The following is a 13632-nucleotide window of genomic DNA, read 5'->3' as shown; positions in this document are numbered from 1 at the left end:
ACATCCCTAATTCTACCCAATACCTAAACTTAACAACTACCTTACTAACTATTAATAAGCAACAAATTAGGAATTTATTGAGGAAAAAGTCATTGTTAATAGTGAATAAGTGTTCCCTATTCTAAAGTGTTACTTGGTTTTTAATAGCAAAGTGGTTATATTTCTTTTCGTTTCTTTATTAAGTTCATTTAGAAGTATGTTTTGAACATTTTATGTTTGTTAAATTCAAGTTTTTGTTTTTTAAAGTACCAAGTGGCTAGCGGCGGACAGTGAGTCGAGCATATGTTTGATCAATTTAGCCTTCTCAAATCAACACGACTTGCCTAAAATAAAATCCATAGAGAACACTTCATGCATTTCACAATTTTAACCTAGATAAATGTGCGCTTTTAGGTGCATATCCAATCGTTTGTGCGGAGAGTGGAAGCTGAAGCGCACTTTGACATGGAGGCGCTAGCGATCACTTGCATTTTTTTTCTTAATAAGTGTGGAAACTTAAAATACGCCATCATTTTTGCTCCTTTCTGCTGTTTCTGCTGTCTCGGTCTTGAACAGGAGCGCGTCACAATGATGAACCGAAACTCAGCGAACACAGACATGGACATGATCAAAAAATATATAGAAAGCTTTAAATTACTACATTAAAACGAATGTAATCCGTAAAGATGCATTTCTCTCTAAAGGCGCGTCCAATGAGGAGATGGCGAGTCAGGATCGTCAACTTCATCTTTGCGACACTGACTCAGAAAACACTAGTTTATTAATAAAGAATTCAAATATCTCCTTACTATTTTTAACCATTTTTTTCCTGTTTTTTGTTTGTTTGTTTTTTTGGGCCGCTGTGCGAAGATTGTGTTTGCATGCAGTACAAATAGCCTATAGTCCTTAGCCATCTTCAAGAATCGACTAAAAACACATCTCTTCCATCTTTATTTGACCCTCTAACTCTAGCACTCTCTATTTTAATTCTATTCTTAAAAAAAAAACTCGTCCCTTTTAGACTTGCACTCTATTCATTTACTGCTTGATCATTGCTCTTTTGTTAGTTTTGATTGCTTCTATTGTCCTCATTTGTAAGTCGCTTTGGATAAAAGCATCTGCTAAATGACTAAATGTTAATGTTGTGTGAAGTTAATGTGAAAATTCCACCTATACCTGTCATTCTTTATATTTAACTTGAAAAACAGCAATAAAACGTAGGCTTATTGACAATTGTTGAAATTGAACTGATTTTTTTTCAACATGCATTCAAATATTCATGTTTATTTTGTGCGGCAAATATTAAAGAGGAAAATATCATTGATTCACACGCAGCTTGAACTGATGCAAATATAGTTATCGCACTACAAATTAAAGAGCTTAAAAACACATTTATTGTTTGTATTTTGTCATAAAATTTACAGAAGGCTGAGACTTTATTGGGTGACTTGCGTGCTACAAATAATAAATTAACTTGAAAACATTAAATATTATTTCCAAGCATTTATAACGTAAATAAAACAGCTTGTGAATAGTCACGTAATGTTATTTACTTCAGAAAAATCAACAATAAGTTTAAGATAACCAAGTTGGAGCCCATAATGTTTGGGGGGGGCCCGTTACACACAATTTCTGAAACTATGGCTCCTTTTCTCTAAACTCTACAAACAAAACCACAAAACATGCACACAACATGCAAAACATTACGCATCTCTTGCAAACTGTGTTTTTGCACAGTAACTCTACAGCATCAAATGATTGGCCATATACACACCAAACTACACGTGCATATGACAAATGTAAAACACTACTATTTTGTGTTTTTTGCTTGTTCAGTGTGCAGTGGAGCTGACTTGAGCTGTATAATGATACTATTGCCGCAGTTTTGCAGACTTGGTCTGAAGATTGGCTTTATGAGTGAATGGTTTCACTGTGTGTGCTTCAAGTACAACTTTTAGTGTGTGAGCAATTAAAACAAACTGCAAGCCCTTGACCAAAGAGTTTAAGCATCTAGACAAAAAAAAATTCTGAATTGTTCAAAAATGGACCAGCATACTAAAAAAACCCTCTGAAGTTATAAATATAAGCAGTACAATATCCCAGAGGGAATGTGTTGTGATTTGACAAGTTATTTTTGGTCATTTGTACTATTTCTGAAAACGATGCTGCTTTATTACAGCTTAACCTACAAATGAGCACAGAATCTGTTCTGCTGCATATTACCGTGTGCAAACTAATGTGCTTTTAATAGAGTAGAGCATTTTATGTTTGTTTAAAAAAAAAAGGATTATCATAAATTGATATTAATAGTGACATTTATTTTCAGGTGCAGAATTTTTAAAAGCATTTTTTTTTATTTTTTACTATCTGCTTTAAAAGTCAACATAAAAATGCCACATCTCTGGTCTTACTGAGCGTGATTCATCACTTTATATTGTTTAAAGTTTTTTTGCCCCATGCATTCTGGTATTTTCACCATTCAATTAATTCATGATGGATAAAATCCCCACCCTACTTTTTTTTTCTAGTTTGAGAATAAGAAATGCAGAACATTATGGAAATAAAAAATGGTTGTGAATGCTGGCAGAGTTTATGTTTTCTGATTTATTTGTTCTGTCCAAATAGGAGTGAACTCTTTCCAGGTCTATATGGCTTATAAAGACCTCTATCAGATGAGCAACAGTGAGGTAAGCTAAAGAAATGATTATAAAGAAATTAGAGTTATTATATATTTATGTATGAATTTATTTATTTGTTTGTTTGTAAAAAACAGAATAGTGTTGTGGATATAAACATTCTTTCATTCTTTCTGTTGGGAGTTATTTCTATCTGATCTGACCCTTAAAAATGACTTTTGTTAGTGTAACAATGTTGTTTTTTTTCACAAAATCTCTCCTCACAGCATTTTATGTAGAATAATTTAGCCATTTATTAATGATTATTTATATATTGGTGCATATAAAAGTACTAAGTACCAATATATAAACGTTATTCTCCCATTACCTAATTTGATGAAAAATGCATTAATTTTCTATAAAATCAAGATTAGACTAGATTTCCGTTTACTTGATCTCATTGTTACAAAAAAGTTATTTTAAAGCTATTTTCACTCTATGTTTCTATGTGTGTATGAACAGCTTTATGAGATCTTCACCTTCCTTGGAGAGCATGGAGGAATTGCACAGGTCCACGCTGAAAATGGAGAAATAATTGCTGAGGTACGTGAACCTTATGAATATTAAAGGGGTCATGAAATGGAGAATCAAAAGACGTTACCATTAATGTGTGTCATCGGCGTATGGAATCGAGGAGGAGTCCATCGATCGCAAGAGCCATACTGCTGTTAGCTAAAGAACGAGCATTTTTGGTGCAAAAAACTTATTTGTAAACAAATCTTGAGATGTAAAAATCTGAAACTGCATTTCATGTGAATATGTAAGGACTCGTGTAAAGATGTTCTTAGACGTTCATTTACGCATTAGTAAATCGAGACTCGTTCCTGTCAGTAGTGTGAAAACCATTCTCTATATTGTGATTATTTTGTATACAGAGAGCAATCAGAGATGGTTCTCTTTATAATCGCCAAAGTAGCAAGAATCTATCAGTGATTTGATTTCTGCATTTTTACCAAAACGTCCGTTATAATCGATGACACTGTTCTCACTGTGTTCGTTATGATAAATGTATGTTGCAATAAGAAGATCACTGTGATCATTGTGCGTCAGTAGACATGACTGTGTTCGGCTGCAACCTTCAATGCTTTAAATACAATGCTAGCTATAATCAACACTTTCAACATTAGTTTATCTTGGCAGCTGTTGCAGTAAACACGCAGTAAAAGTTTCTGAGAGAGCTCCACATGAACTGCTCATTTCATATGCAAAGATGTCAGCCAATCACAGCAGTGGGCGTTTCCATTGAGCCTTGATCTTAAGTGCACATCAGGAAACATTATAAATTAATTAAATGCAATTTACGACCTCTTGAAGAGTCATAGCAATGCAGTTTATTTGGCTTTACTCGCTACACTTTACATTAAAGAACGCATTTTCCTTTCTTCGGCATATTTTATGTTGGAGCATGGCATATCAGAGAGCTTATTCCTTTTTTCAGTAGTCAGGAGCTGTTGTTATTAGATGGTTGGGGAATTTAATTATTCTGCAACATTGTTCTAAAATATGCATCCGAGCTAATAGCAAATCCAGAGTCACTCATACCAATCCTGAACATTGCAAATGCATTTATTACTGTCATTAATTATAAAATAGAGCAACATTTCTGAAACGCTGTCTCAACAAAGCCATTATTATTTTTCTACCGGTGGAGAACTTTTGTCGCCTCAACATGTGCGATTTCCACATTTGCATCCTTTTCATGCCGTCTTCATAATGAAAGGACAAACTTTTGGACTTACAGTACAGATGCGTTTTGGCAGCTTTGGATTTGACGTCTCTTGTAACAATTCACTTAAGCTGTGAATTTAAACAAGTAATATGCATATGCATGCAATATGAACTTAAACAAGTGATATGCATATGCATGCAGTATGAACTTAAACAAGTGATATGCATGCTGGTTTTGAAACCAGACATTGCTCAGTCATAAAACAATGTAAAATAACAGTTAGGCTCATCTTAAGAACAATGCTATTTGGAAAGCTAGCTGTGGTCACATTATATTATTCATTGTGATATGGAAAATAGCTGATCTTCCTGAAATAATTGGTGTTCCTCAAAGTAAATGATTACTGTTTCCATGTTTTCTTTAATGACATTATTCATGCACCACATCATGTTAAAAAAAGCACGAATAATACAAGTGCAATGCAAAGAGTGACAGAAAAGCGACTCATCTCGACTGTGTGTTGTTCAGGAGCAGAACCGTATGCTGGAGATGGGCATCACCGGACCCGAGGGACACGTTCTCAGCCGTCCAGAGGAGGTCAGTGAGCACAAACACAGCTATATGCTGTCCTGTGTGGGGGTTTGTTCGTGCTATAACATCACTGCAGGCCCAATTCTCAATGCAAAACTCACAATAAGACACAGAACTTGTGTTAAATCAGTTGCAGCAATCTGATTTCATGTTGAAAAATGTCCCGCCCCACAGATTTAATTAGTCTGGCATCAGTGATCTTTCACAGACATGATGGCTTTATTGAGGTCAGCCAAGAAAGTGGGGAGGGGAACTTTTGAGTTAGGCTGAATCTGTGTGTTGTGTGTGTGTGTAGCTGGAGGCTGAAGCGGTGTTTCGAGCCGTCACTATTGGCAGTCAAACCAACTGTCCTCTCTACGTGACCCGCGTGATGAGCAAGAGCGCTGCTGACATCATCTCACAGGCCAGGAAAAAAGGTACACACTATCACATACATTTAAATCCTGATCAGCAATCAGTTTACTAAGTACAGTTCAAATCTATATAACATGTTATAAAACGGAGAGTTCCGGTCCTTGATTCTGATTGGCTGAGCCAAGTTCGAAGCTGTTGTAAATGACTCTACAAAGTAACACACACCTTTGTTTACGTTTGTCTGTTGCTCGTCAACCACTTTGTAGCAACCACAACTGTTTCTGAGGAGCTACATTGTTTGGTGGAAGAACACTGTTTTTATTAATATCATTACACTTTATTTGCTCTGTTTTATTTTGTGAAACCTTACTACGTATATGGAATAACCGTTTTATAAAAGCAATAAGCCCCGTGAAGCCGTGGTTTACAGTGAATTTATAACAGCTAAGGGGGTTTTAGTCACTCCGCTTCACGTTGTGCTTAACAATGCCCCTTAGCTGTTATAAATTCACTGTAAACCACGGCTTCTTGGGGCTTATTGCTTTATTTACTGACATGTTGCTCGAGAAAAATTCTAATTAAACTTTATTTGGAGTACTACTTGTGCACAATGCACATTTCTCAATATTTAGCCTAAAATGTGTTTTAATGTCACTACTGATGACGATTGTATGATTTTTGAATAATATCGGTCTTTAAATGTAAGATATTTCAAGTGTGCCTGAAGTATACTTGCAATAGTTCTACTTTAGCACAATCAAATATTTCAGTATATCTTTAGTTGGACTTCAGCACTACTTCCGCACTTTAAAGTGCATTAAGTACAAAATTAGTTGTTCCAATTTAGCGGACGAAGTATACCAGTTTAGTATACTAAAAGTACAATTGCAGGGTATTTTTATTAAGTACATAAATATGTAAATGTATTTGTAGTATACTTAGCATGAAATAAATCATGTTCAGATATGGTTTAGTATATTTATTTTTCACTAGGGTGGTAAATCATCAAACAAACAAACACATAAATAAAAAAATAAAAAAATAAGGTAACACTTTATTTTAAGGTGTCCTTATTACACATTTTACATGTACTGTACTTATTATAATAACGATAAATTATGCGTAATTACATGCAAGTAACCCTAAATTAAACCCTAATCCTAATCAAATTGTAAGTACATGTAGTTAATTAATATTACTGAGTACTTAAATGTATTATTACACTGTAACAAGGACACCTTAAAATAAAGCGTAACCATAAATGTTTTTAAAAATATATAAATAAATAATATAATTGAACAAAAAAAGCCTTTAAAGTTTAGAAGTAATGAATGTCTCATAATGTGGCCAATTCCAAACAATATCTATCTAACAATATGAATATCAATGTCTATATATTTTTTTGAATAATGGACAGATTTTATTCTTATTTAATTCTTATTAGTCAGTACCAATAAACCAGTAAAATCCCACAGTTCTCAGCACCAATTTCAGTACTATAGCAAAAACTGTTGCAAGTATTTTTTTTATTTAACTATTGAAAGTAAAAATATTAAATAAATAAAATGATCTGTTACTGCTATTGATAATAATAAGTAAATAATGTTAAAAAATTAGCATGTAGACGTTAAATATTGTACGATTTTGTAATTACGTTGCATTAAAAAGATCAAATGAATGTAATAAAATGACAAAGAAACACAGGTAACAGAACAAGTGTCAGGTCTGTGGTTATCACGAAATCAAACTCCCATTACAATAAAACAAATCTATCTGTACTGCACAATTAATCTCGTTTACATCATGTTTATACTTGTTTTTTTGTTACGAAACAATTTGCAACTTACATCTGACTTGAAAGGCTCTGATTGGCCATTGTGCTCACATGCTCCACAAACATGTCTGTGATTGGCTACAAGCGCTATGCTGCAAAAACACATTGTAAATAGAAACCTTTGACTCTCTTCACAGAGTGTTCTCACGAATATGTGAATGTTTGAAAGCAGCTGCTGATTAGTCGCTTATTGTGTACTTTTGACGACACAATTTGTAATATTTACCACATTTCATGTATAATTGTGTGAATACAAACAATGTTCTGGAGAAGTTTCGGAGTGAGCTGAGGTTCCTGGGAAACAAGGTGCAGAACACGATGAAACGTCTGATAAAATAAGAAATCACAGCATGAGCATGTCAGCAGCTAATGCTTGAGCTTTCACAGATGTGGACTAGTTTACACATCTCATCTGAGTTAAATAAACCTCTGTTGACATATATATATATTCATTACAGTAATTACCTTTGGCTGGATACAACTGTTTGGCATGTGTGTAAATAACAGTTTAATTATTATAAATGTATTATTAGTAATTTGTCATTATATGTTAGCTGTCTATACATTATTTGCACTCTGTGAAATGTTTATTTTATATGCACTGGTCGGTCTGTTGTAAAGGTTCCACAATCCATCATTATAATAGCTCTTGCTGTTTAGTTACTGTAAATCATTCAGATGCAATGCTCTTGCTGTGGGAGACTCATACAGTGATCTAATCAGATGCAACGCATGTAAAAGGACTCTTTCATGATAAGAAGTTTTTCTTAACAATTTAAGCATTGAGCGGCACAGTTTTAGAGAAGTGTCAAGTTCTCAGGAGTACAGAAGCCAGCCAATATTATTTTAGACAACTATGGTTTTTCAAATGAAAATAAACAAGTGTAAATGTTAAGGCTGTAAACGTATAATTTAAAAACAAAAAAATTAATTATTTGCATGATATGCCAGTTAATCACAGATGAAGTTTCTCCGCTGTCTTTTATTTCTGGACTTCAGTTCAGTTATTCCCAGTGTAGATTCTGTAAAATTACTTAAAGAAATAATTCAGCCAAAAATGAAAATGGTCATTTATTTACTCATTCAAAAGCTGTATACTGGTGTTTTGTCGGTGAAATCAAAAAGAAGGAATTTTGAAAAAATAAATGAATAAATCACAGGGCTGTAAAATGATTAAATTCATCAAATTAATTACATACATTGCATGCATGCATTCAGATTCATATATGGAAGCTCAGACGTCCTTGCTTGATACACAGGAAAAAAATATTTCACTGGTTCACTTTTGAGCTTCACATAATACCACATTTTATGTGCTCTGTGTATGGGCATTGATCAGTATTTATATGTGATTAAGCGCTAAAATTAAATCATATAAAGCAACCATGACTGTGAAAAAATTGGGTGAATGGACTTTCAATGGACAAATCTCACAGATTTCATTAAAAAATATTTACATTTGTCTTTTTGAAGATGAATGACAGTCTTATGGTTTTGGAATGTTGTTAGTAAATGATTACAAAATTCCCATTTTTGGGCAAACTAATTATTTAATAAAGTGTAGTGTGCAACAGTTTTATGTCTCTGAAATGGTTGCTATAGCGTTCCCAAAAGTGTGGTAACATGTCTTACAATCTCTATTACGCAATTCTTCACTCTTCAATTGGGCGCTTAATCACTGTCTTTAAAAGGGACACAAACCTGTGACATTCTAGACTTTGCCTCTTATTCTTTCTGACTGTCCTGAATGGAGACTAAAAGCTTTGTGTCAGTGGAGATTTATAAGTTAGTTCTGTGCAGTTTCATCCTCTCAGTGCTTTTAATGAGTTTTGCAAAGGTCTTTGATTCATTTACTTGCTATGACAAGCATCACTGGTGAAACTGCTCATACACAGGTTTAGGGATTTAAACAAGCCCCTGCTCATATAATTCATCCCACACCGTTTGTGCTCAGATCATGGGGTTTATTGAGGAGAAGTGTGCTGGTACTTTTCTGAACATTTGGATGCATGATTTTTGGCTGGAGGACAAAGAAAACATATCGTAGATTTACACTGAAGTCATATTTAGACCAGAAGATGATGTTTGTTTCTAGGTAATGTGGTGTTTGGCGAGCCGGTCACGGCCAGTTTGGGAACCGATGGGACTCATTATTGGAGCAAGAACTGGGCAAAGGCGGCGTCTTTTGTGACCTCACCACCCCTCAGTCCTGACCCAACCACTCCTGACTACCTAAACACCCTGTTGGCCAGGTAACACAAGCATATCCTAAAATATATTACATCATTATACAATACAGTTCTGTCAGTTAGTTCTTAACCGGTGGGTCTATTAACTTATAGACTACAAAACCATTGACTAGAAGTAATTGATTGAAAATGTGAAAAACAATATAGTTGATATTTGAAGTTTATTGTAAAATATTTCACTGATGGACTGGCCATCCATCCAAGGTGTGTCTCTACTTATGGCAAGAGATTCTGGGATACACATTTTAAAAATAATAATAATAATGTCAAAAACATTATTTTAGTATATCTGAATCAACCTAACTACATTAATGTTTACCACCAAAACTACTTCATATGGGTTAAATAAGGTAGAAATATCCCTTTAAAGTACCACTTTACTACACTTTGCAGTGTAGGCAGAAATTTGTATACATAAAATGTATTAGTCATTGAATAATTCACTCAATTTAGTCATTGAACAATTCACTCAATGTAGTCATTGAATAATTCACTCAATGTAGTCATTGAACAATTCCCTCAATGTAGTCATTGAATAATTCACTCAATTTAGTCATTGAATAATTCACTCAATTTAGTAATTGAACAATTCACTCAATTTAGTCATTGAATAATTCACTCAATTTAGTCATTGAATAATTCACTCAATTTAGTAATTGAACAATTCACTCAATTTAGTCATTGAATAATTCACTCAATTTAGTCATTGAATAATTCACTCAATTTAGTAATTGAACAATTCACTCAATTTAGTCATTGAACAATTCACTCAATTTAGTCATTGAATAATTCACTCAATGTAGTTATTGAATAATTCAATAATTGGTTCAGAACTTCTGGGTCTTCATTTATAAAACGTGCACACACACAGATTTGATCTTAGAGTGTGTACGCTGAAATCCACACCAGCTTTCATATAAAAAAACGGTCTTTGACGTGGAAAAGTGCTTTGTGGCAAGTCAGGGTCCAAGCAGGCGTACACACTTTTCGGTGTCTGAGTACTGCAGGTATCTGGAAATCGATGCAATTCTTGACACCCGCCATTCTCAAGTAAAGGATTTGGACATTGACTGGTTCTCTGTTATATGTTAATGACATTAATTAGGGGGCGTCTGCAAGGCAGAGATCTGAAACTATTCAGCTACGCACAAATTCAAGCTCATTTGCAATTTATGATTTTCACATCTGAAAGAGGCACAAAAAACGTGTATGTTCATTCACTGAATCATCAATCAATGTGGGACGGTTTCTACACAATGCTTTATAAACGAGGCCCCTGATATACAGAACAGTAACACTCTTGCTCATGTGATATCACAGCACTGTAGCACAGACCCCAACAATCTGACTTGTTATAGCTGTACTATTTATAATTTTAGGCTAAATTCCATTAATTTCAAAGTGCTGTCTGTTACATAAACATTACAGTCAGTGAAGTGACGTGTCTGTGTGTTTCAGTGGTGATCTGTCGGTGGTGGGCAGCGCTCACTGCACATTCTCTGTGGCTCAGAAAGCCATAGGGAAAGACGACTTCACTCAGATCCCTGAAGGAGTCAACGGAGCGGAGGAGAGGATGTCTGTCATTTGGGACAAGGCTGTGGTGAGGATCATTCTACTTCCCTTTCTTAGATCCAGAAAATATAAAATATCTGAATACTTACTCAATACATTAACTCTTTCCTCACCATTGACAGAATTTTCCAGCTTTATACGGTAGGGGGGCGCTATTACACATCTTCTAAAAGAGTACTGAATCTCTGGATCAAACCATAGACTGTAAAATAAGATGGCCAAAACATCCCAGTATGGCCGGTGCCAGCTTGCGCTAATGACATATGTGACCCTGGAGCCCAAAAGCAGTCTTAAGTCGCTGGGGTATGTTTGTAGCAATAGCCAAAAATACATTGTATGGGTCAAAATGATAGATTTTTCTTTTATGCCAAAAATCATTAAGGATATTAAGTAAAGATCATGTTCCATGAAGATATTTTGTAAATTTCCTACCGTAAATATATGAAAACTTAATTTTTGATTAGTAATATGCATTGCTAAGAACTTCATTTGGACAACTTTAAAGGCGATTTGCTCAATATTTAGATTTTTTTGCACCCTCAGATTCCAGATTTTCCAATAGTTGTATCTCGGCCAAATATTGTCCTATCCTAACAAACCATACATCAATGGAAAGCTTATTTATTCAGCTTTCAGATTATCTGAAATCTCAATTTCGAAAAAATTGACCCTTATGACTGGTTTTGTGCTCCAAGGTCACATATTTTGAAGCCTGAGTCTGTGCAGTATTGATTTGTTTGGAGATGGAGCCATCAAAGTCCCGCCCAAACTTCCGCAGACCCAATCACAAGCTCACAATCATGACACCACACCCCATTTTTATACCATAAACTAAAAGCAAACCTAATAGAAAAACGAACGCTTGAACATACATTGGTGCGATAAGAACTGTCTAAAATGATAGAAACCATTTTTGGAAAAAAATTATTTGAAGTGTAATTTGATTATTTAGTTTGGCTCACATCCCATTTGTTTACATGGAGAGGGCAGGGTTTATGACCTATACTGCAGCCAGCCACCAGATGGCGATCAAAATGTTTTGGCTTCACATTTCGATTTGTGCGGCACACTTGGATCAAACACAAGTGAAGCAGCCACACAAACAAGCAATCACATATGTAAGCAGTGCATATGTAAAATAACGCGATCATCAAACATTAAACAGCAAATAAATCAAAACTGACTAACGTTACTGAATGAAATGCCAACCTAGGAAGTGGTCTAGGACTGGGAAGCTTTGGGCGTGTTGATGGACTCAATCTACTAAGTCTATATTTTGATCTGAATCCCATCTGGATGTACCCGATCTTCTCAGCTTTTTGTTTAAAATGTTGCTTTTTTCATGCAACTTACCCATCTTCAAGTGTTGATAAAAAAGAATGCATGAAGCTAGAACAAAACGGATTGTTTTGTTTAAAAGCAAAGGCTCCGTTCTTTCTATTAACAAATTGCATGTTCAGATATTCATACAACAAAATATTTGGGGGCCATGAAATCTGATAAAAACATGCTGGAGGGAAAAGAGTTAATTAATTCATTTGTACCCTAATGTGGATGTGAAAATAGTGCCCTAAATCTTATATACATTACCTTCTTCTCATAAGTGTACCGTTAAAGCTCCAAAGCACTGCGTTTGATTCTCAGCTGTCTGTTTTTCCTTTGCTCAGGTCACTGGTAAAATGGATGAGAACATGTTTGTCGCTGTGACAAGCACCAATGCTGCCAAGATCCTCAACCTTTATCCACGCAAGGGTCGGATAGCCGTGGGCTCGGACAGTGATCTGGTTATCTGGGACACAGACGCCACCCGGACCATCACTGCAAAAACTCATCATTCTGTAGGTGCTCTTTAAATAAATCCAATGAACGCACTATATACTCACATTTCAGAGGAACATCTAAACATAGAGAAGGAACTGAACTGGCTAGCCTTCACTGACCTTCCAGTTCCTCTGAGCGGAAATAGATGCTTCTAACTAATCAAACTGTGTGTTTATACAGGAACCCCTCGTAAATAAAACCGCTGGATAGAAACAGACCACAAAAACAGGAGATATCTGACAAACAGAGTTTCCTTTTGTTGCCTTATTAAGTCTCAGCAGACCTTTATTACTGTAGGAATGTGTTGATAAGTGAGAGAAGAACTGCAACTCTGCAAGCATCACTTTTAATGAACCAACCACTAGCCCACAGGTTTGTGCAACAGACATAAATATCATCTCATTTCATGCAGCTTTTTGAAGTTTGCCGTTACTTTTCAAATCAATTACATATTACAGTTTCACTAATCAATTAGTGAATTTAATAAAGAGTACTTATTATGGAAATTATGTACTTTATAAGAATATACTTAAGTGCAAACTGAATGTAATGTTTTCAGACACTTAACTGCATGTTATTTACAGTTAAATTAAAATGTACTATAGTTTACATTTATATTAAATGCAATTAGAGGTCTCAAAACTTGAGTGCTTTTTGACCCACTTAAGTAGGACATAAGTACATCTTTATATGTATTTTCATAATTACTTCTGTCTTCGGAATATTTTCATGATTACACATATGCAGTGTTGGGGAAAGTTACTTTTAAAAGTAATGCATTACAATATTGCGTTACTCCATAAAATAGTAACTAATTACGGTACGTAGTTACTTTTTATGGAAAGTAATGCGTTACGTTACTTTTGCGTTACTTTTTAAATCTGGACA

General features: G+C 34.8%; 1 protein-coding gene across 1 annotated transcript in view; it reads left to right on the top strand.

The window, feature by feature from the left end:
- The window catches only part of LOC107661764 (dihydropyrimidinase-related protein 3-like), a 34387-nt gene that overhangs the window by 14903 nt on the left and 5852 nt on the right, over window positions 1-13632 (top strand). Inside the window, exons 5-11 of the mRNA XM_016451532.1 lie at window positions 2605-2666; window positions 3117-3197; window positions 4852-4920; window positions 5210-5330; window positions 9198-9354; window positions 10810-10951; window positions 12591-12761. Of these exons, the coding sequence (XP_016307018.1) occupies window positions 2605-2666; window positions 3117-3197; window positions 4852-4920; window positions 5210-5330; window positions 9198-9354; window positions 10810-10951; window positions 12591-12761 (803 nt within the window). The remainder of the gene's footprint in view (window positions 1-2604; window positions 2667-3116; window positions 3198-4851; window positions 4921-5209; window positions 5331-9197; window positions 9355-10809; window positions 10952-12590; window positions 12762-13632) is intronic.

The sequence above is a fragment of the Sinocyclocheilus anshuiensis genome, unplaced genomic scaffold (genome assembly GCF_001515605.1).
Source record: "Sinocyclocheilus anshuiensis isolate Anshui unplaced genomic scaffold, SAMN03320099.WGS_v1.1 scaffold207, whole genome shotgun sequence".
NCBI lineage: Eukaryota > Metazoa > Chordata > Actinopteri > Cypriniformes > Cyprinidae > Sinocyclocheilus > Sinocyclocheilus anshuiensis.
Note: the sequence above shows the minus strand (reverse complement) of the source record. Positions and strands in the feature narration are given on the sequence as shown.